Genomic DNA, 22614 nt, shown 5'->3' on the forward strand with positions numbered 1-22614 from the left:
GCAGTGCCCACAGACACATGGATAGGACAGGCAGCAAAAATCGGTTCAGTTGCTTGAGAATATTTTCCCAGGTGTTTGACACCATCACAGTGGTTTAACCAGAAGCCTTCTGGACTCCACACCAGGGAGYCTTTGGGCCCTTTTCCTTGGGAACAGCTGAGTGCTGGGTCAGCCAGGAGCTCTTCACCTCTGTGGGGATTTGCAAAGTGCAGCTGCTCCAGAGTTTGGCAGTTTTATGCAGTGGTTATGGGAGTTGTGCTCTCCTCCTGGCTGTGACTGATGCTGTCACCYTTTTGCAGGTGGGGGACATCGTGTCTGTCATCGACATGCCACCGAAGGAGCTGACCTCGTGGTGGAGAGGCAAACACGGCTTCCAGGTAGGCACCAGCACCACCATGGCAGGGGAATGGGGTGAAGGCAGAGGGATGGGGTGAAAACAGGGAGATGGGGTGAAGGCAGAGGGATGGGGTGAAAACAGGGAGATGGGGTGAAGGAAGGGAAATGGGGTGAAGGCAGAGGGATGGGGTGAAGGCAGGGGAATGGGGTGAAGGCAGAGGGATGGGGTGAAGGCAGGAGGATGGGGTGAAGGCAGGGGAATGGGGTGAAGGCAGAGGGATGGGGTGAAGGCAGGGGGATAGGGTGAAGGCAGAGGGATGGGGTGAAGGCAGAGGGATGGGGTGAAGGCAGGAGCCTCAGTGCTGGGTTCCTGCAGCTGCTGCCCCTGCTCAGGGGGTGAGCAGGGTGTCTCTGCCTTGGGCTCAGGGGGCTCCCCTGCTCTCTGGGCTGGGGCTGGAACAGACACAGGGCTTCCACTGGACATTTCCTCCCTCCCTCTCCATGGAAGGAGGGCTAGCTGTGGCCTGTGATGGACAGCTGGCCTGATGTCAGTGGAAGTTTATGCTGCTCCCCCTTCAAGGCAGCTGACACTGCTACTCACATCAGCCTCTTCCTTCCAGTAGCTAAAGCCAGAGCAGGCAGAACGTAGAGGATTTAGAGAATTCCAGCTGATGGAACAGTGCTGCTGACTTGGACAAGCCACCCATCCGTGTCTGTGTTTATTGTGTGCTGTTAATATTGCTGGACCCTGGAAATGTTACAGCACGGAGATGGAGACTCAGCTTTCAGAAGGTCCTAAGCATAGCTGGGGATTAGATACCAAACCTTGTRTGTTGAAATGGCACTGTCCTTCCTTCTAAGGARTTTTTACTCCTTAACTTGGATTTTCCCATTGAGGAATGTAAAAGCTGTAAAAGTCTCTATGAACCAAGCAAACTCCAGAGCCACTGGAGGCTGAGGGGACTGACTTGTGCCCTGGCTCACATTTCAGCTGCTTTCAGCCACTGGGATTTCCATCTGCAGCTGCTGTCTGTGAGTGGGTGGGATGAGGAATTTGCTCTGCAGAGGGTCAGGATTGACCAGACACTTGTGTAATTTGGCACAGAAAGTCTTCTCAAGGCTCCTCAGATTTTCCCTGACAGACCTTTCCGTGCCAGGGCCAGCCTGTTGTCAGTGCCAGCAGTTGGATCTCCCAATCCCAGTGGGATGCAGGGTAGTTACCAACCATCCCAGTGCTGTCTGCTCAGCCAGGGCATGTGAGACACAGCTTTTGTTGGCTTTGTGTCAGGTGTGGGAGGTCAGATGATATCTCATTTGTAAAATCAGAACAGCATAGATGTGGAATACCTGCTCTGAAATTTCATTTGTTTCTAGAGTCAACACATTGACACTGCTTGAACAAACCTCTGCAGATTCTGAGCTGAGTTGTGGCTTTGCTGGACTCATGYTCTAATCTTAGAAGCCCTAAAGCTRTATTTGCTGTACTGCCACAGAATCACAGAATGGCCTGGGTGGGAAGGGACCTCAGCCATCAGTTCCAACCCCCAGTGCCAGTTCAGTGCTGTGATACTGCCTGCAATGATCAGCCCATGCCATGTGAATATGGAAAGCTGAACAATCTGCTCTGTGCCTGAGTGTGGACACCTTGCACAGGGCTGGGGATCCCTGTGTGGGATGGAGATCCCATTATTCACTGGGGGCTCCCTGCTTGCCATAGGCTGGCTGGTACTGGGGCCAGGCCTGAGGAGCATCCCTGGTGTTTAAAGGCAGCAGAAGCATGCAGTCCTTCTGCAGTTTGTCATTGCCTGGTGCCTCTCAGAGCACAGCAAGCCCTGTGTGCTTTCCCAGCATAAAAATACAGTGATGAGCAAAGTGCCTGAAAAGGGGCTTTGCTGTGTCCCTGCGTGGTCAAGCTCCTCACACAACAGATCTGAGCAGTGCAGAAACACAGCACCATATTCTGGCTTAACAGAAAATTAGGGGTGCAGTAATCATGTGTCCTTAATTCCAAGCAGGAGTGGTCACAGTGTGACCTGGTCACTGAGCCACACATGGTGTGGAGATGCAGATCTGTGTTGCCACAGCTCCAGAGCTGTGTTTGCTCAAAGTTTTACCCTGTGTGTCAGGTTTACTCATGAGCTGTGTATGTACAGAAAATGGACATTTCCTGATGGAATGAGGTCTTTTGATGATAGGAGCAGTGAGAATTTTGAGAAAGGCAATTTATTTGTGGTTTTGCTACAGCAGCCCTGGAGATGAGTTACAGGCTGAAGTGTCCTGGAAGGATGCTCAGAAGGAGTGTGTAGGTGAGGAATGTTGTTACAGCAATGGGTGTAGGGATGGATGAAGCTGTGCAGCCTCTGAAGCATTTGTTAGAGCCAAACAGTTCTGTTCCTGTTTAGGAACATTGCAGGGATAGCAATCTGTTGATCCAGTCATTTCCAGAATTAATAAAATAAATCAACAGAGCCCCTCTTGCCAGATAGTGGTGATTCTGAGAGCAGATAAAAGGAGGAGGCCCTGCCACTGAATTCTGGACAGTTTGTCCTGTTCTTTCTCAGGTTTTTGCTTCGTGTTAGGGAAGGTGCAGAGTTTTATCAACCAACCACAGCTTCCATTATAAATCATGTCTTGATAGGAGGAGAGCAAGAGCAGGGAAAAAATTTCCTTGTTTCACTGAACAGGGGAAAAATTCCTTCTTGTCTTAAAGGCACAGGCCTGTTTTTGTGCATTGGAAGCAGCTGTGGGCTGTGTGTGTCTGGGCAGAGGTGCCTGCAGCCCTCTGGAGAACGGGAGCGCTCTGGGGAGGAGCTGGAGTAGCTTTGCACAGTCAGCCAGAGAGCAGCTCTGCCAGGCACCTGCAGCTTGGACCAGCATGGGGGTCAGAGTGTTCCTGGCAGCCAGAGTTGCCCTTCAGGGCCACTCTCTGGGTCTGTGTCCCTCACACTCCCCTGGCACTCTGTGCCCCTGGCACTCTGTGCCCCTGGCATGATGCCTGTGTTCTGTGCATACCTGAGCTCACAACTTCACTGCAACACCCTGATCCTGTGGGAGCAGCACAGCCCACCAGGCTGCTTAGCATTTGCTCTGCTGAAAGTAAAATAATTTTTAAGACATTTCTCCTCAAGCTTTTTTCTCTTGCAGTGCCCTCAGTGTGAGTCAGTGCTTTCTCTGTAAGGTTGTTCCCAAAATTACAGCCACCTCCACATTAACAGCCTTCAGCCCTCTTTGTTCTGCTCTGCTTTTGCTTCATGCTTTGTCTTTTCAATCGGTGCCTGTATCAGGGAGCTGAGTCATTGGGGACAGGCCCTTGTTTGATGCACAGCTGCCTTTGGATGGCCTGTGGTTTTTGGGAATTGTTTCCTGTGGGGCAGAGCTGCCCCACCACCTGCACTGCTGGAGAGGGGACACGACCAGGGTGGGCTGCTTTAATCAGGCTGATCTTAAATTAGTTGTGAGACTGCAGGTCCCAGTTCCACAGAATCCCAGGATGGGATGGGTTGGGAGGAACCTTAGAGATCATCCRGAGCCACCCCTGCCATGGCAGGGACACCTCCCACTGTCCCAGGGTGCCCCAAGCCCCATCCAGCCTGGCCTTGGACACTGCCAGGGATGGGGCACCCTGTTCCAGGGCCTCCCCACCCTCACAGGGAAAACATTATTCCCAATATTGCATCTAAATCCCATCTCACCCTGCCCTCTGGCAGTGGGAAGCCATTCCCCATGTCCTGTCTGTCCACCCCTTGTCCCAAATCCCTCTCCAGCTCTCTGGTTTCCCAAAGTGCAGCTGGCACACCAGTCAGGAATGAATAATCAACAAGTACCATCCCGCACAGATTTTTTTTTTTGTGAATTAAAGAAATCAAAATAGTTTTGTGGCCCAGGCTCTGAAAAAGAGCTCAGGATAAGAGGAGTAACAGTCTTGTTCCTCCTGTTAGTGGTACCCTACAGTGGGAGAGCATTTTGGCAGGGGCTGCTTTGGGAGCAAAGTGAGGGTGTCCTGCTCCCTGTGTGGTCATTTGGAATTTTCACACTCAGTGAACATTCTACTCAGAAAGGCTAAAGAGGCCATAAAAGTTGCAGTTTCCCTGTCAGGTTTTGTTAGACTGTCATCAGATTSAAAAGGAAAAGAGAAAATTTTTTGACTGAAATGGAACCCACACTTTAGATTATGTCAAACCCAAAAGACCAATCCAGATGTCTCCAGATTTGCTGTTTACTTTGCTGCTGCTTCCTCATTTGTTTGAATTCCTTCCTCATACTCTGAAAATTGCCATTGTTGCTCTGACTCTTCCCCTTAAAACCTCGTGTGTCCTCCAGTTKTGGCAGCCACTGGCACAGAATTGGAAAGATAAAGCTGTAGTAGGTGTTGCAGAACAGTTCTCATGTCCCAGCAGTCTGTGCCTTCATCCTCTGCTGAAGGTGTGTAGTGATATTTTTAACCTTTAGATGACCTTGTATTTATCTAAATATATACTACCCCAGCTATTAATTTTCCTATGTTGCCAAATCCTTTAATCCTGGCTGAAGCTCTGATAGTGCCTTGCTACATCTGTTGAGATTAACTCTTGGACTAAACTCATTTATTTATACAAAACCATGGAAAACTTCCCATGGGAGGAGAAACAGCATCTTTTAAGTGGGTGGGAATGAGGCACAAGTTGTGGGTTATAACCCTGACAAGGATCTCCTGGGGAATCTTGCAAGACACGTTAGAATAACTAAGTCAGAGAATGTAATTAACTTTTAGCAGTGAGTTAACATCATGGAGCCAGCACAATTCTTTGCCCCTAAAAATCCATTGTAATTGTTGGTGCGAACATGGCAAAAGTGRTRCATGGACAGCAGGCAGAATGTTTGRTTTGGGGAAGTTCTGGGATATCTGGAAGCAGTGACATCAYCACCCAGTGTCTTTCATTTCTGAATTCCTGCTTAGTGTGTTGCACGGGGCATTGAGAAACAGGAGAAATACTGTCTTGTTAACAGTCCAAGGCAGATGAGTTTTGATTTTGGTATCTAGGGATCTAGGACTGGATTTAGATCCAGATTGGGATGATCAGTGGTTGGGGAACATTGGAGTCTCAGGACTTTGGGTTTCTTTACACATCTCAGGCACAGACAATGTGGGCAATTACTGRGAATGACAGAAACTCCATCACTTCAGCTGTGGAGTTCCCCAGATGTCTGTGTGGTGGATCTGTGCATTTTTTATAATCTAATAATTGCTCCCTGTATCTCTCACGTGGGAAATGTCCAGCAGAGACCCAGCTGCAGTAAAGTGTCAAATCTGGGGCTGTTCAACCTGGGGAACAGAGGAGGAGGTTGTGTGGAGACCTCAGAGTACCTTCCAGTGTCTGGGGGCTGYGAGGAAAGTGGAGAGGGACTGCATCAGGAATGGAGTGACTGGACAAGGGGRAATGCTGCARAATGGAAAAAGGGAAAKTCWGGTTGGATATAAGGAWGAAATCCTTCCCTGTGAGGGTGGGGAGGCCCTGGCACARGGTGCCCAGAGAAGCTGTGGCTGCCCCTGGATCCCTGGCAGTGCCCAAGGCCAGGCTGGATGGAGTTGGAGCAGCCTGGGACAGTGCAAGATATCCCTGCCCATGGCAGGGGTGGCACTGGATGATCCCTATGGTCYCTTCCAACCCAAACCATCCCACGATTCCATGATTTAAAAGCATGAAGTGTATTTAATTTGAACACCAGCACTTCTGTGTSTGTGTCACTCAGCCTGTTCCTTGGCATCTCCCAGCAGAGCAGAGCACTGGGCAGATGCATGAGCTGCCCAACRAAGGGCCCCTGGATGGGATGCTGCTGTTTGTGCTCATTTTCTCATGCTGATTGGCATCATCYGTGCTCTGAACTGCACCCAAATCACTGCTGTGGTCCACAACTCCAGGCTACCCTGTCCCCTACATCTGGAACACCCAGCTGAGGGARTGGCTGGTGCAGCCAGGCCTTGTGTTGGGTTTTGGGTGGGTTTTGGGAGTCACTTGTGCTGCCCAAGGCAGTGTCAGTTCGAGGGAGCCCCAGCTCAGAGCCCGAGTTCTGCTGGCCCAGGCGCTCCTGCAGGGGCTGCCCTGAGCTCCCGGAGTCTCAGCAACAACCACAGTTCAAGTCTGTGGCATTCAGTGATGGTTGAGAGCTTGGCCTTGTGCTTGGGCAGAATCCTACCCCGTGGRTGCTGGGGATGTGGGCACAGGAGGATTTCTGCTGTGGTTGCTGCTGCTTCCCTTGGGCCAGTTGCAATAACTTTAGTCTGGGTGTCCTGACAGGTTTGCAGGGACACCCCACACATGGCACTGCTGCTGAACTGCTGTGAGGTTGGTGGGCAAAAATYGGCTTGGAGTGGGAAGGAGCTCAATCTTTTTCCTTGGAGACAAAAGGGAATTGTGTGAGATGAATTTRTAGAGGAGGGACTGTCTGCCAGGCTTGCTGCTGGCTGCCCTGTGCTCCAGAGGATTTCATGGATGTGCTGGCTCTGTCCTGGCTCAGTGCTGCTCAGAGGAGCTCGGGGCCCATCCTCTGGCTCTCTGCCTTGGATTCTTGTGCTGTTTGAGCAGACTGGGGCTGCCTGCAGTGACTTGGTGTCCCCAGTGCCACACCTGACACAGGACAGGGAATCCTGGCCTGCCTTAGATCAGGAGTCTGGCAAGGGGTGGTGCCTGACTCACAGCCCTCAATACAGGAGCTGTTCTGGGTGAGAAACAGAGAAAAGGTGTGCAAAGATGGACCAAGGGTGAATGTTTCCAAAGCTCTGCTCTGGTTGGATTTCATCTGGCATGAGAGTAAGCAGGAAGATGCTGGGAAATAAGAGAGAAGGTGGGGATGCTGGGAAGTGTCAAACTCCTCTCTGGTCACAGCTTGGCCTGGATCCTCAAACAGGAAGAGGAAAACAATTTCACTTCTCCCCAGATGCAGCAGCCCTGCAGTAGCATGGGAATGTCTGCAGGCACATCCTACTCCACGAAACCATTGGGATCCTTCCCATTGCCTTTAACCCTTGCGCTGGTTTAGAGACTCTCCAGCATTTCTTTGAGAGACTACAGGGAGAAATGCTGAGTTAAAGGTCAGTGCAGAGACACTGCAAATTAACATTTAAAGTTAATTACTCCAGGACCTTGCAGTGCCTTGGGCTCTCAGATCCGTCTCTCTCACGGTGCTGGCAGCAGAGCAGACCCTGCAGTGGTTGATGTTCTGCCTGCTGGCTGTGTGATGCTGGATAATGCCATGGAGCCTCAGGCAAGGGGACTTCGGGGAGCTGTTGGCTGCACAGTCCAGATCATAACACTGCATTTCCTCTTTCTGTTTTAMTCCAGGTTGGATTCTTTCCCAGTGAATGTGTTGAACTCATCAATGACAAAGTCCCTCAGTCCGTGACCAATTCAGTGCCAAAACCAGGTGTGTAAATCAGCTTTTTTGGATGCAGGGAACTGGACTGGAGTTCTCTTTGTGTGTTCCATGTTTAATACCTGCTTCCCATGTGTCCTGAGTGTTGATCATCCCCTACACGTGCTCATTCCCCTCTCTGTGTGTCRATCACCCACACACTGCTCCTCTCTGGGGAGCTGCCACTGTTGAATGTCTCTCACCTGCTGTACAGACTTGTATCAATGTCCACCTCCTGCATGACTTGAAGGATTCTAAGCTTGTAAGAATTTTACAAGCTTAAAAGTCTGAATTTGTAAGAATTTTACAAGCTGAAAGTCCTTCTTTTAAGCCATCTGTAATGAGAGATTCCATGAAACATCCCAGTTCTGGGTGCTCAGGAAATGTTGCATGTCAGGATTTTTTATACAGAACATAGATGAGCAGGAATGTTTGTGCTGATCAGATGGAATAGATCACCTCAGTACTGGAAGATTCTTTCTGGTGAGGATAGATGGAGGAAGTTGGATGTAACAGAATTTGGATTCCTTGTGCTCTGGGTACACGGCTCCATCTGCTTCCTCCTGCCTTCTGGATGCTTCTGTACTATAGGAAAAACAGGCAAATTAWTCCAAAGTTCTGCTGAGAAAAGGCAAAACAAATAGAGAATGGGATTTTGGATCTGAGTCTACCTTTCCATCCTTTCAGTGTACTCTGGAAGTGGTTGGCACTAGGTGTGCTGGCATAACTGAGATYTCTGCAGAATTTATTGTTAGGAAAGCTGAAAAATTTTAAAAATATCTCCATATTCATATAGATGAAGATATTTCTGTATATCTTTAGTATCAAGAGAAGAAGTTTGAATGTGCTGATCTTCCTTAAAATGTTAAGCAGCTGGGAAGTGAAGTTGGTGTTGAACTGGTGTTCTTTTCATCCCTCTTCTCTATTTTAATGATGTTCCTTATCTTGGCAGATTGCTGACTTGATACTTCAAAACAAATAGACRGGATTTAAAAGCTTGACTTTTACCAAGGGAAATAACAGTGTTTTATCAGATCAGAGCTTGAGAGTTTGCTGGAAAGTCATGGAGAGCCCAAGCTGGGAGTGCTCTGCAGTGATGTGTGTGCTCTGGAGAGCTGGCAGCTCAGGGCAGGGCTGTCCTCAGCCATCCCCAGCCTTCAGCATTCCTGGCAATCTGCATTTGGGAGAGTCAGAGGCACAGAGATGGGCATTCCCTGGTCCAGCCTGTGCCCAGTCACTGCTCCATCAGCCAGAGCAGGAAAGGCAGCTTTCAGCCTGAGCACAAGCCAGTGTTTATTGTTAAACACTCAGGCAATTCAGTGTCCTGAGCTGCTGGGGAGCAGTCTCGCTCTGCTGTAGGGGGACCTAATGGAGTAGAAGGGATGGATGGATTCCATTTGGCTTTAACAACACCCTGGGGCTGGATTTCCCCCTTCAGCCCTGGGAAATGTTTGCTATAAAGCTGACACCACGATCCCATGTCCCATTGAAAGTACTGAGCTGGAAGATCCTGCCAAGTCACAAGGATGTCTCCTGACCTTCCCTGATGGTTGTTCTGTGGCTCCATTAAGAGGCTCCTCTCAGAGAGCACTAATGAGCTTCCAGATGTAAGGAATGGTGCAGCTGTTTCTGTCATCCTCCCCTTCCTCTGCCCCCAGCATTCCTGATGCCACTCCTTTGGTGCCTTGTTCATGCACCTGGGCAAGTGAGARCACTTGGTGATGTTGGCAGGAGCCTGCAGGTCTTTCCTTGGATGTTACAAAAGCTGATGGGAGTGGGCCCGAGTCAGGGAGGAGTTTCCTGTAGTTAGGGAATGTTGGATGTGGTGCTGGAGGACTCCAGGAACTCTCTGCCTGGAGAAGTGGTGCTGTGGGAGATGGTGAGAGGAGGAAGGGAGGAAGGAGCTGCAGTTCCTGGGTATGCCAGGACAGCCCAGGGAGATGGCTCAGGGCAGGACTGAGGTGCTGCAGCCCCCTGGGTGCTGCCAAATGGGAAATTGGATCTCCCCAAGGGCTCCCTGCAGAGCTTGCTGGGCGTGGCATTGCTGAGATTATGCACTTTCCTCCCCATGTTCCTGCATTTTGTGTTTAACAATCCATGTCTTATGTATACTGGGTTCTCATACCCCAAATACCCATGTTAATTAATTTCCTCCCTGTACCTTTATTTAAAACATCAGATTGGCTTTTCCCAAGGAACAGAGACTTACCAAAAGTCTCATTTGGAGCTGTTGTCCTCACTTGACATTAGCAGGGTATTTAATCTCRAATTAATGTGAAGTTTTAGCTTTGGCCTTGATGAGCTGCACTTATCAACAGGCCAACTTTAATTTCTTTAATCAAAATATGATGTGTGGAGCATCCAGGACATTTGTGTATGTGCAGAGTGAAGCTCTTTGCAACGAAGAATTTCCAAATGCAGAACTCCTCGTGCTGCTTAATTGTCCCTGGATCTGGCTGGGCTGAGGAACCTAATGAAAAGCAGATGGAAAGCAGGGAACTTCCTGCCCTGGGTTTCTATTATTGTTTATAATTAGAGGGTTTGATGTGCACAAGGGATGGGGACAGCATTTTAATGGAGCCATAAAATATTGCAGTGGTCTCTAATGCAGAGCAGTGACTGCAGTTCCAGGGAGATGAAACACAGGGAAGGGCAGAGCAGGGCTGGGATTGAGGGCAAACTCTGCTCTGGGAAACAATATTTTCATGGACTGTGGCAGGACATGCTCTGTGCCAGCAGTGATGGAGCCAGGGCCTGGGATCAGTGATGSCAAATGGACCATGCAGAAAACCTGGCCTTTACTCAGTGCTGAACAGTCAGGGTAACAGGAAGGAATATCAGTTTTGCCCCAAGTCACCTCTCAAATCTATCTGACAATGAAGTTTGGMGTCAGGAGGTTTTGGAGAGGTACCTGTTGAGAGGTGTTACCCTCCTGTGTTGGACTGAGTCTGTGCCCTCTTGTTTTTATGTTCAGTCCTGTTAGAAAATGCTTTTTTTTTTTTTTCCAGCTGGGATGCAAATGCTTTCCTGACTGTTTCTATTTATATAAAAAACCCTGTGAAGATCTAGGAAGGTTCTGTGGGCTCATCAAATCCCTCATTTCATGAGCACTTTCCTTTTCTCTAATTTCTCCCAGTATTCTTAATGTGATACAATACTGTAATGATAGTTTTTAGGCTAAAATATTGAATTGATATCTAATATCTCATAGTTAGTATTATAAATTTAGCTGAATTTCAGTGCCTGCATAGGTAGAATCAGCTCATATTCACGTGGATTTTTAGAGATCCAGGATAAAGGCTGGATTTGAATTTCAGATACTCAGGGAGAAGTGRATCTTTTCAATATTCAGTGCTGCTCAGAAGGAAAAGTGTGAATAGTTACTCTGATTTTTCCTTCTAAGTGAACATTTGGGARTTGCCTGTAGACAGTGGCTACACTGACTCTTCTCATTCCCCTCTGTCCATCTCTTTTTTTGGGAACAGTGTGTTTATGTCCATGTGTGTTCATCTTGTCTCTGCTCATCAGTCACAGGCGGTGTCTCAGCTCTCTCTTTCAGTCTCTTCTTCCTTATAATTCTGGATATTCATAATTCAGCAATATTTTAACCTGCATCTCACAGCATACCTCACACCTGCAGTTTGTTTTTGTCTTTCCCTGACAAGCAGCATCTTCCTGTGAGCCAGCTTCACTGCAGTGGCCTTGGCTGGGTCATTTTGGGGCAGGTTTTAGATTTGGTCTTTGCTGGGAGCTGCTTTCAGTGGGGAAACACAGAACTGAGCTGCAGTTTGCAGGCGGACAGTTAGAGCTGCAGAGAAGAAATGGGGGATAAGAAGGTAATGTTTCCCTTATTTTTTTTTTTTTTTGCCCCCCAGAATAAGCATTTTTAAAGCCTCAGGGGTCATTCTCACCAGTTCCTTCTTCAGGACAAAGAATGAACAACCCAGCAGCTCTCCCCAGTTTTATGAAGGAGTTTTCAAATTYGTGTCTCATCCATTTCATTTAGATGTAACAGGTGAAGGGGCTCTTAMAATGCACAGCTAAGGATGCATCAGAGGGTCCCTGTCAGTATTGCAGGCTGTTGTGAATGACTGATTTTCCATTTAAAACATCAATAACAGATCGATCTGGGTCAGCACACCCGATACAAATAATCCACTGAACTTCAGGAGSATTGAAATTCAGCTCTGGATCAGGCAGCAGGCTCTGGTCAGTGCTGGAGGAATTCATTTTAACTGCAAAAATGCAAATTGAGACACATTCACTGAGTTAGAGCTGTTGCAATCACAAGGCCATGCCTGGTTAGAAACAGGCTCATTTCTATTCCCTGGATAAAAAAGAGTCAGTTTTAAATTTTAATAAAAACCAGGAAGAAGAAAGTGCAAATAGAGCTTAAATTCTGCAGATGCCCCGGGTTGAGCARCCATTTGACACTGATAAGAGCATCATGTCTTAATTAGTGCTTTTATAAAGAACACAGGGGAAGTGAAAGTGTACATAATTAGTGGCAGTCTCGTTAATCTTAAGTAAACAAAGCAGTTGTTTGGTGTTCATGCCYGTGTCTCATTAAGGCTGAATTAGCTGGGAATGTGCTGGGCCAAGGCAGGTGTCCATTGCCAGGGGAGCAGGGAGGGGATGAGCACCCAAAGGTGCCAGCTCAAGCTGCTGCTGAGACACGAGCTGCTTCCAGCCCTGCATCAAAACCCTGCAGGAATCCTGGTCCCTGGGCTCYCAGGCAGGGCTGGGCAGGGACACGGGGGTTTCAGGTGGAAAGGCCAACAGTGGGAGTGTGRAAATCCCTTTGGGGGTGTCAGTGTCTGTGTCCATGGGAGAGGTGCTGCAGGAATTGCCCCAGGCTCTGAGAGCCACCAGAGACCAGCAGGTCCATGCCAGGCTGCTCGTGGAGTCACTGGGCTGGAAAGATCCCAGCAGCTCCCAGCAGTGCCATGTTCACCTCTAGACCATGTCCCCAAGTGCCACAGCCACGCTCTGTCCTGGACCCTTCTACTCAGGACACCAGGCTGGGGCTGAGGCAGAGCTGTGCCTCCTCCTCTGCAGGTCCTGATTGTCAGGAAGAACACAACAGCAAAACACAGCTCTGAGACAATTACTCTGCTTTTTGCATTGGGGGAAGACTAAAATGGAGCTTCTGCTTCAGCACCAGTGGAAATGCAGGAAAATTCAATATATGTCAAAATTCAATATAGAACAGAATGCAATATGTAACAAAATGCAACATGTAGCCGCCCCTGTGTTGCTCGGATGGGCCTTGTGCTGAAAGGTCAAACGTGCAAAAGTTGGGGATTTTTTGAGCTGGGACACAGGGTGGGAATTCTTGGATCCTACTAAATTTTCTGTGTTTAGCACCAAACAGCGTGAAGSATTGGGTGTATTGTATTGTGCTGTTCATAGTCCAGCTGAGCTTTGTGTGAAATGAGCCCGTTTTCAGTGAGGGCATGTTTTAACCAACTGCCTTTTGTTTTTGTTTTGCTTTTTTCCTTTTTTTTTATTTCTCCCTTCCCAGTCTCCCCTGCCCACGGAGCTCGTCCAGCGTCCTGGAGCTACTTCCCCCCTTGTACGTTTTAATTTATTCCTTTGCYCTTCTCTCATTCTTGCCTTGTTTCTCTGTCTTCTTTTTCTTTCCTTCTTCTTCTGTACCTGCAGGTCAGTAGCACTTATGCCCTGAAGGATATTTAGGGAACCCAAAACAAACTTTTGTTCTAAGGTGCCTTTTAAAAAGATGCTTGAACTTAAAATAATACAGAGGGAAAGAACAAAGCTGGTTATAGCTCTTTTCTGGGGGTGATAGAATCATTTTGAATCCGTAAAAAGATTGAGAAGATGAAAAATAAAGAAATTAAGTGCCAGGCGACCAAGTATGAATGTCAGTATGAAAGAAAGAGGAGATAAAAATGGGTGATGGGGAGGAATTAAACATAGTTCCTAAAGTCTGTTAGAACATGACAACCTTAAGAAGCCAAAATTCCTTTTTTTTTTTCTGTTTTTTAATCAGGGAATGCTCTTTGTGCTTACCATTTGACAATGCCCAAAGTGAACTAATACATGGCTTGCTTATTCAGAGTCCTGCTTCATCTTGCTGTGGTCTTTTTTAGCTCCTGCTTCTGCTGGTTAAAACCTCACAGCAATAGCCTGATGTCAGCAAAACCTGGGACTGGTCATGCAGATTTATCCTTTTTACAGCAAATGTCTCACTTGCACAAATCAGCTCCCCTGGGATGTTGTTTTGATTCCCTAAGTCAGTCTGGAAAGTGGATATGCAAATCCTGGGAGGAGATAATTATCAAATCTCGAATATTCATGTATGTCCTTCAGCCAGGCACCCACTGCCAGCCACTGTGTGGGTGTCCCTGGGATGTGGGGGACAAGCAGTGCTCCCCATTCCCAGGGCTCCCTCCAGCAGCACAGAAAACCTGTCCTGGGGTGAAGATTTGATTTCCATGAGCATCAGCATCACACTTCACCAATGTGATCAGATCCCTCCAGACAGGAGGAGACTCCAGAGGGAGAGAACAGGGTTTGTGTTTGGGCTATACCATGGAGAGTGAGGTGAGGCTTCTTCCACTGCACATACCCAACCCACAGCAACCAGGGAATACTRAAATGGGTATGGAGGGTTTAAAAATGAGGGCAGAATTTACTGCTGTGACTGGCTGTGTCCACTGATAAATAATCTGACAGAAAAGATGGGAGGAATCCAGATAGTGAATCGTGTAAGATCCAGGGAGTTCCCTTTGGGCACACAGGTATGGGAGAAAGGTTTTTCTTAATGTTTTCCCTCTTGTACAGCCAAGTTTTTTGGATCCCTGAGCCCTTCAGAGATACTATTCCTGCCAAGGATCAGCAGCAGTTAAATTCAGAGAGTACTGGCAGGCTTTAGCCTGTCTCTTTTTTCAGGCATCCTTTTTTTTTTTTTTTTTTAGGTTTTTAACACAAAAACAAATAAATGGCCACATTTCTGGTTATTTAATGCAAGTGGTCAGTGCTGAGTCCCCCTCCTCTCTCATCTGTGAGAAAGAAGATTTCGACACCAGAGCAGCTCTAATATTTCTGCTCAAAGATATGAGGCTTATTAGTGGTTCTGCTTGTTTTTCTTGTGAAATTAATTCCTTGTGACAGCCCTGTCCYTTTGTGAGTCATGGAATTGCCACAGAGATGAGAAATTTGGCCCTGGCTGCTCCGAGAGCACCACTGGAGAGCTGGGAGCCACATCCTTCCCTGGCTGAGCACTCCTGGAATCTGGGGCTGGTTTATAATATTCCTGWGTCCCACAGATTGTGGCTGCATGACTTCTGCTACCAGCAATTTAGGMATAGTTGTGTTTTTTGAGTGTGGAGGATTTGAGGTCCTGTTCAGGTTTTGCTGGTGCAAGGGCAAAGTTTCTTCTTGGGCTCCTTTAGACACAGAAGTTCTTTTTTGGCCTCAGATGAATGAGCTGAGCTCTGGACAGAGAGGCAAGGGCTGGAAGAGGGTTTTGTAACTGGGACACAGTGCCCTGACTACAAGCCTGAAACCCTTGATCTCCCAAGCACAGCAAAAGCTGTTCTGTGCAGGCTGTGCTGTGTTAAAAATCCCTGATCTGACCTCCAGCCTTTGCCAGCCCAAACTGGCATCTATTTGATATAATTTTGAATGCTCTCTTTAGAGTAAAAATTCTGCTTAGGGTGGTCTGTGCACAGCATCCCAGAATCCCAGACTGGGTTGRGTTGGAAGGGWCCCTAAAGATCATCTGGTTCCATCCTCTGCCCTGGGCAGGGACTGGGGTTGAGAATTGTCCTGCACACCCAGTGCTCAGTGCTGAGCCAGCTCTAAGCCCAGTTGTTCAGGCACCAGCAGCATCCACTTCAACCCCAGCAGCTCAGTGTCCCASGGATTTGGGTGTTCACTCAGCTTAGTTCAGCTCACCTCATTGCTTTTGCCATTGACTCTGTGAGCTCGGTGGATCACCTCCCTCACACTCCCATTTGCACACAGACATTGATAGGGAGGAACAATTCAGGCCCAGAACAGCCCAGAGAAGCCCTGGCTCTGCATGCCCAGCACTGAACTCTGCATTTCTCCAGCTCTGTTTCTCTCATTGCTGTCTCTCCACATTGAATTGTTGGTCTCCTGCGGTCCCTCCAGGAGATCATTTCAATTTAACTTTGTGCTCTCTCTTGCCTTCTGTCTGTCACTGCCCCCTCCCCGACCCCATGAGCAGATTTGGAGATGGATAGTGTAAAGCCAGGCTCTGCATTTGGTACCGAGGCTCTGAACCAGTCCCAGCTGCGCTCAGGTAGAGCCTGTGTGTGCCATCACTCTCTGTGCTAACCACTCTAACCTTGTATGTGATAGCAATAACCTCTCACTAACCCCTAGGCTTGCTGGCAGAATGTAGCTGTAGTGTCATCTGTCGTGAAAGAAAGAATTATTAATTTTTTTAATATTAAAATCTGTTGGGTAGAAAAGCCAATGCCTGGTTCTGAGCACCCACCTTCTCAGGGGCAGATTTCTTGCAAGTGATTTCCAGACCCAGTCAGTGAATCAGAATCTGAAAGTGATGCTCAGCACACCTGGGCCTTGCCATGTGCACACCCTGCAGCATCAGCAGCCATGTGGGGGTTAATCTGGGTATCAGAAATCAGCTTCTTCCCCCCTCCAGCTGCTCATCTCTAAATATAAAGTGTTCATCTTTTCCCAGGCTTTCAATTTCTGCCTCACTATCCAAAGAGTTTGCCAAACCCTCTGTGACCACAGCTCTGGAGAGAAGAGCTTGCTTGAATAATAGAGGGAAGAAATGTGGTTAAAGATACAGTTTTATGGCAATGGAAACGACCCTCCTGTGTGCCCAGTGCACAGTGGGAGCAGAAAACAACTGTGTTGTGTTGTCATTGCCATGACAACGTGGCTGTCGCTTGTCAGAAGTGGCATTAGGTGAAATGAAAATGTTCCAGTGGAACTGAGGAGCTGAGATGGTACAGTTTATGTACTTAAACACTTGATCCTCAGTTACTGAGAGGTATCTGACAACAGACATTTTAATTTATTTGCTTGTTGTGTTGAATCATACCTGGACTTTTGTTTCCTTGGATCTCTTTAGTGCTTGGAAATAGACTGTATGTGGGATTTTAGGAGAGGCAGAGCAGCGATGTGTGGGAGCTTTATTTCCAGGCAGGGCTTGGAACTGCATATGGCAGAGCTCTTCAAAGCTTCACGAAACCCCTGTGTCCCTCTGTTTCCCCCACTCCCTTGGGATTGAGGCTGAAATGAATTTTCAGGGGAGCTGTATCTTCCTAGAGGTCATCCGAGGCTGTTCTTTGGGTTAAATGAACAGGTGAGGAACAGGCAGGGGTGGTCCAATATTATTGGATATTTAATATCAAAGAAATGCTGATCAGTACAGCCAGGCAGACCTCATTTGGGTCCTGCCATCCAAAAAACCATGGAATCATGGAATATCTTGAGTTGGACCCACAAGGATCATCCMGTGCAACTCCTGGCCCTGCACAGACACCYCARAATCMYTCCCTGTGCYTGAGAGTGTTGTCCAAACATTCCTGGAGCTCTGTCAGCCTTGGGGCTGTGACCATTCCCTGGGGAGGAAGAACCTTTTCCTGATACCTTACAGCACTGGGAGAACATTTCAGTTTMTGAAGGAGCCAGTGCTTGTGCAGTTCAGTGGCTGAAGTGCTTGGTGAGTGCCAGGCATCTCTTCTAATTGTATTTGAACTGATTGCAAATCTTCTTGTGCTTTACCTGTAAAGCTCTACCTCTGCTGCAATCCTTCTCTGCATTCCCATTGTACCTTCTGCAGTCACCAAAGGAGRATTTATTTTTAAACTGGGCTTTAGGGCTTTTTTTCACTCCCATCATAACCGCTGGATGCTTGCTTTTAAAAAAAAATAGTATTATTTTGTTRTTAGTTTCGATCTTGGATACATCRATCTTGGATCTTCGATTTGACATTAGGAATGTCAAACTTTTACCTTCCATAATTGCTGGATTTCACTGCAGTGAGCTCTGTAAAGTGCTTATTTACCCTGAATTGCTCCAGTAATTACCTGGTTTTAGGAGAAGGGGATTTATTGAAGGGACTGCCCAGGACTATAAGACTGTTTAGTCTTTTTAGGTCTTTAAATCTGTAGTGCAGATCAGAACTGCTGCAGCATTTTCCTGGGTTTTTCATTTCCTTGGAGTCTTTTTCTCTTTGCTATCTCTCCCTTGTTTTAAGCGATTCGTCTTTTGTTCCTTCCYATTTTTTTGGCAGAAATAGAAAGGGATGAGAGCTGTGGGCTGATCTGTGGAAGTGCTGCTAAATACAGGATTCATCTGGTCCTCTAGGAAATCTGCACCATAAAATCTGTGATTCTGCCGGAAAAGTAGGAGTTGGAGAGAACAGCTCTTGAGCCTGCACTCTGGGAACAGACATGACAGAAATCCTGTGTTCCCTGGGCAGGGTGGGATGGAGAAGCATCCCAAAAGCAGCAGCAGCAGCATCTGTCCTGCCTGGGAGGAAGTGTTGCCCCCAGCCCTCTCTGGGGGCCTGGATTTGGAGAAAGTCCCGCTGTGCTTCAGCCAGCCAGGCAGTACCAAGACAGCTCCAAGGGTGTTGTTCTGCTTTTCCAGCAGTAAYTTGGGAGAGGGAACCAGCAGGGCTCTGCTCTGAGGCTGCTGCTCCACTCCCAGGATGCCCTTGGCATTCCATGCAAGCACAGCATTCCCTGGATCAGTTGTGCAGCTCAAGCTGTGAATGATTTTCTAAATGTCCCATTTCCCTTTTTTGGAGGGGACAGCATTTGCATCTGTTTTCCTCTGGACCTGCATGAAAATGCACCTGAGGATTCTCCATAATGTACYGTGGTAAGAGTTGCAGGTACAYTGGCACTGCAGTTTGGGGAGTTCTYCAACAAACTGGGAGTAGTGGATTTACAAGGAGCAGGTTTTAGAGTTAAAAAGKGTCAGATATTCTTTCTGCACCCTCTGCCTATGGGCACATGTTTTTGTAACTTGCTTTTGATTTTTGCCTTCAGCAGCAATGTGAAACACTTTTTCTGTCCACCTAAACAAAATCTCTAAACCTTGGCTAACTCCTAAGTGAGAGTCAAACAGGAATTGTATTTCACAAAGTTCCTCAGGATGCAGAGTATTAGGGAGTCAATGTATTTTTTTTTTCTTTTTAATCGTTTAACTGTTTAACAGTGCAGATGTTTCTGACAATGGCAGTGAACACACTCACTTGAGGAGTGCACTTTGGCAGTGCTTTATGACCACCGCTGCCTGTTCCTCACCCCCACACTGAGGAGTTTTAGATGATGTTGATGCAGTGAGAACAAATCCATGTTTCYTCCTGGGTGCCATGGAAACTGTCTGGGTGGTTCTCAGGCAGTTGTGAGTTGGTTGACATTTTCTTCAAGAGGCCTGGATTCGAAAGCCTGGAGTGGAAGAGCAGGATTCAGGGATTAGTGCTGTGTCTGGAGGGCCCAGGGGAAGAGGGCTAGAGCAGCTAGAGCAGGGCAGGACGTCCATCCTTTGGAGAGAAGCTGGACTGAAACTAAAGGGACCTGCAGGCTCAGGGATCCAGGAGCAAGAGGAAGGTACCCTTTGGTTCTGCTGCTTCATTAAAATCTTCTTTTCTTTTTTAACTGAACTCTTAAAAAGTTTTCTGCTCTGTGAAAGCCCTGTTCGAGCTCTCCCCACCCTAAAGAAGTGAATCCTGTGTCCCCTCAGAAAGTGCCATGAGTGCAAAGCCACTGGTCCTGGGACAGTTGGTGGACACCAGTGTTGTCCTGTGGGACCATCAGGTGCAGGCTGAGCCCAGGGRTGCTCCAGGGACCTTCTCCCTTCTCTGAACAATTCCAGCAGGCACAGGTGAAGGTGTCAGTGAATGAGCCTCTGTGTCCAGCTCCCATGTTTGTATTCAGGTTTCTCCCTGGCATAGCTGAGTCTCCTGGAAGTATGGAAAGGATCCCACGCGGAGCTGGCACAAAATTTAAAAAAAGCCCCATTCCAGCCCACCTCAGCTCCCTGTCAGGGTCCAAGCTCCTGGGAGAGGAGCTCTTTAGCAGCTTTGGGGAGCAAAGCGAGCAGCAAAGCTCTGCCAGTTGAGGAGCATCCTCTGCTGCATCCCAGCATATCCCCCATCCCCACTGGGAGGCACTCCTGGTGTAATTACAGCACTGGAAATCAGCCTCCAGGCAAGGGGAAATGCCTGCAACTCAGGTAGAGGGAAGAGCCAGATGAATTCCTTTGTTCCCTGTAGTGCAGTTTCTCCTTGTGTGTGGTCACTGAGGCTTTGGGAAGAAGCTGAGCCCATAAACAGCAGCTTCAAGCATCTCACATTTTGACAGGTAATTTTGTTGTGTGCCTTCTCCATGTTTCCTGGGGAATTTTAATTGGAAAAGAGAAGGAGCAAGCATGGTGTGCACAGTCTGTACACACACCAGTTAATGAATAATTACATAAATCTATGTTCTGTGCAGGTAAGAAAGAGCTGTTTTATTGTTTGTTATGGAAACATTGCTGGTGTTCAAGAGGCTGGATCCCCCAAACTAGGCTGAGTGGTGAAGCAAAGCGGTGAAACTTGTTTGAGTGCAGGGTGCTGGTGGCATCAGTGTGCTTTAATARGGCCAYTTTCCTTTTCACTTGTTCTGTGCTKCTTTCTCACTCTGCCTGCTCTCCACTTGCTCAGGTTGGGGGGTTGTTATTTTTAAACAAGATGTTTATGAATACTTTCTCACAAGCTCTGTCAAAATGGGACTTAACTCTAATAATAGTTGGCTTGAGCAAAACTCTGCAGTTATGCTGAAAGCTCTGAAATGATKGCAAGGGGGAGTTTGTTCTGCTCTGCTTTTCCTCTTCTCCTGAATAATTCTGTAAATTACTGTGGGAGCCAGGTTGTGGCTTTGAAGTACTTCCAGGCAGCTTTAACCATAGATGATGCCACAAAACCGATCTCTTCCTAGCCTATGGATTTATCAAGGGTCGTGCTAGTACATAGCTCAACTCTTCCATTAAAACCTGGTCCTGAGAAGTTCACAAAGGCTGAGCAGCTACAGCACCACCTCTCTGTGCACAAACACTTAATAAATGGAATAGCTGGAGTATTTTTCTTGCAAGCYGTGGCTCCATCCACCAAAAGCTCAGTCACCACATGGTACCAATGTGCCCAGAGAAGCTGTGGCTGCCCCTGGATGCCTGGAAGTGTCCAAGGCCGGGCTGGACACTGGGGCTTGGAGCAGCCTGGGATAGTGGAAGGTGTCCCTGCCCAGGGCAGGGAGTGGGAATGGAAGAGCTTTAGGGTCCCATTCTGGGATTTGATGATTCCATACTCAGTGGCATGAGATCCTTGGATATCAAACCTGGTTGCTGTCAGCTTTGAATCAAATCAAATCATTTTAAGGCATTCCATGCCATGAAGTGCTGCTCTGTTGTTTTGGGGTTTTTAGTGCCCTGATCAGCTTTCATCTATAGTTTCTCAGCAAAGCTCCTTACTTTTAAAAGCGTTTTTTGTTTATTTGGGGTGTGTGTGTGTTTTGGGAGCAGCTGACTGCAGCATAAATCCAGCTGAGTAAGAAGCAGCATTGGAAAATCCTGCCTGTCCAACTCCTAATGATGGCTTGAACCTCCTTCRGTGGTTACATTTGCAAAGCCAGAAAGTGGAAGAAGCTACAGGCTGCACTAATAGCATTCCTTGTGTTGCTTYGCCTTCCCAGTTCTTCTGTCTGAAWTAACTTTTGGAGGATAGGGTGAACTTCAGGATTCAATTTGTARCAGGCACATGGATGGACCCTTTTTTCTGTGGTTTCAAATGCTTGSGTTTCTTAGCTGGGTTTAAAAGGTACCCATTACCTTCCTCCTCTGCTCTATGGCAGGCTGACCAACTCCTCAGGAGTGGGGAATGCAACTCTTTCACTTGCCTAACAAAAAATAAGTGCTTAAAATTGTCTGGCAAAAGAAATTAGAACAGAAAATGAGACTCATGTGATCATTCTRTTACTTCCAGTCAAATATTCTGAAGCAGCAAGAAGACATCCAGTGCTGCTCAGTGCAGTGGAGAGCAGAGACTCCTGTGCAGGTGCAGGAAGTCCCAGGTGCAGAAGAGCCACATCCCYGGTTGTTCAGGTTTAATTGTTTCATTCCTAAAAGAAAGGCTGTTTCTAAGAAGGATTAAGGGGTTTCCTTTACAGGAAAGGAAGTGCAGATGGGGGAAAGGTGTGTCATTGTACACCAGGTAGTAAAATACCTCCTCAGAGCAGTAATTGCAAAGGTAAAACCCAAGCCTGAAGCTGAGGGAGCTCTGTGTCCTTGAGGATGCAGCTGTTACATTCCTGCTTTGATTAGCAAAAACTGGTTGATCAGCAGGACTGGGCAKCCCCTTGCCTTAGTTTGAAACTGGGCACCAGCAAAGCATGTGAATGGAGCAGTTTGTCACAATGGGGTCACCAGCCTTGAAGGAGTTTTCCTAGCCAAGACTAGCCTACAGTAAAAAGGAAAAAAAAAATATATATATGGGGTGCATACAAGACATCCTGGTAGCTTTGGACAGCTCAGTGTTATTGCTCTGAAGTCCTGGATGCTGCTTGGAATTGCATGTGCATTTTGTATGTTAGTTTGGAATAGCGTTGCTTCTGATGTTTTCATCTGTGTTGGGATTTTCCCAGCTTTGATCCATGGGTTTGATAGGAAGAAAGTTCCCAGAATGGCAAGTTGGTACCAGGGAGAAGGGTCTGTTCTTGGAATTATTCAGAGAGAAGTGGATTTAGGAGTTGTGCTTGGCTGCTGAGGTAAACTCTGGTGTGACAGTGTGCTCATTGCCCAGGCCAAACAAGTCCAGCAGTAAATACCAAGTATGAGGAGCAGCTGGAGAATAGGATTATCAGGAGATGGGAGTCA

At 47.6% G+C, this 22614-nt stretch overlaps 1 protein-coding gene across 7 annotated transcripts in view; it reads left to right on the plus strand.

The window, feature by feature from the left end:
* Positions 1-22614, plus strand: part of ARHGAP32 (Rho GTPase activating protein 32) — a 234830-nt gene that overhangs the window by 163237 nt on the left and 48979 nt on the right. For all 7 annotated transcript variants that reach the window (XM_057373534.1, XM_057373532.1, XM_057373533.1 and 4 more), the window contains 2 exons: positions 300-377; positions 7656-7737. In XM_057373534.1, coding sequence (XP_057229517.1) covers positions 300-377; positions 7656-7737 — 160 coding nt within the window. The remainder of the gene's footprint in view (positions 1-299; positions 378-7655; positions 7738-22614) is intronic.

This window comes from Malurus melanocephalus, unplaced genomic scaffold (assembly GCF_030028575.1).
Source record: "Malurus melanocephalus ecotype Western Australia unplaced genomic scaffold, MMel_1.1 scaffold_201, whole genome shotgun sequence".
NCBI classification, from domain to species: domain Eukaryota; kingdom Metazoa; phylum Chordata; class Aves; order Passeriformes; family Maluridae; genus Malurus; species Malurus melanocephalus.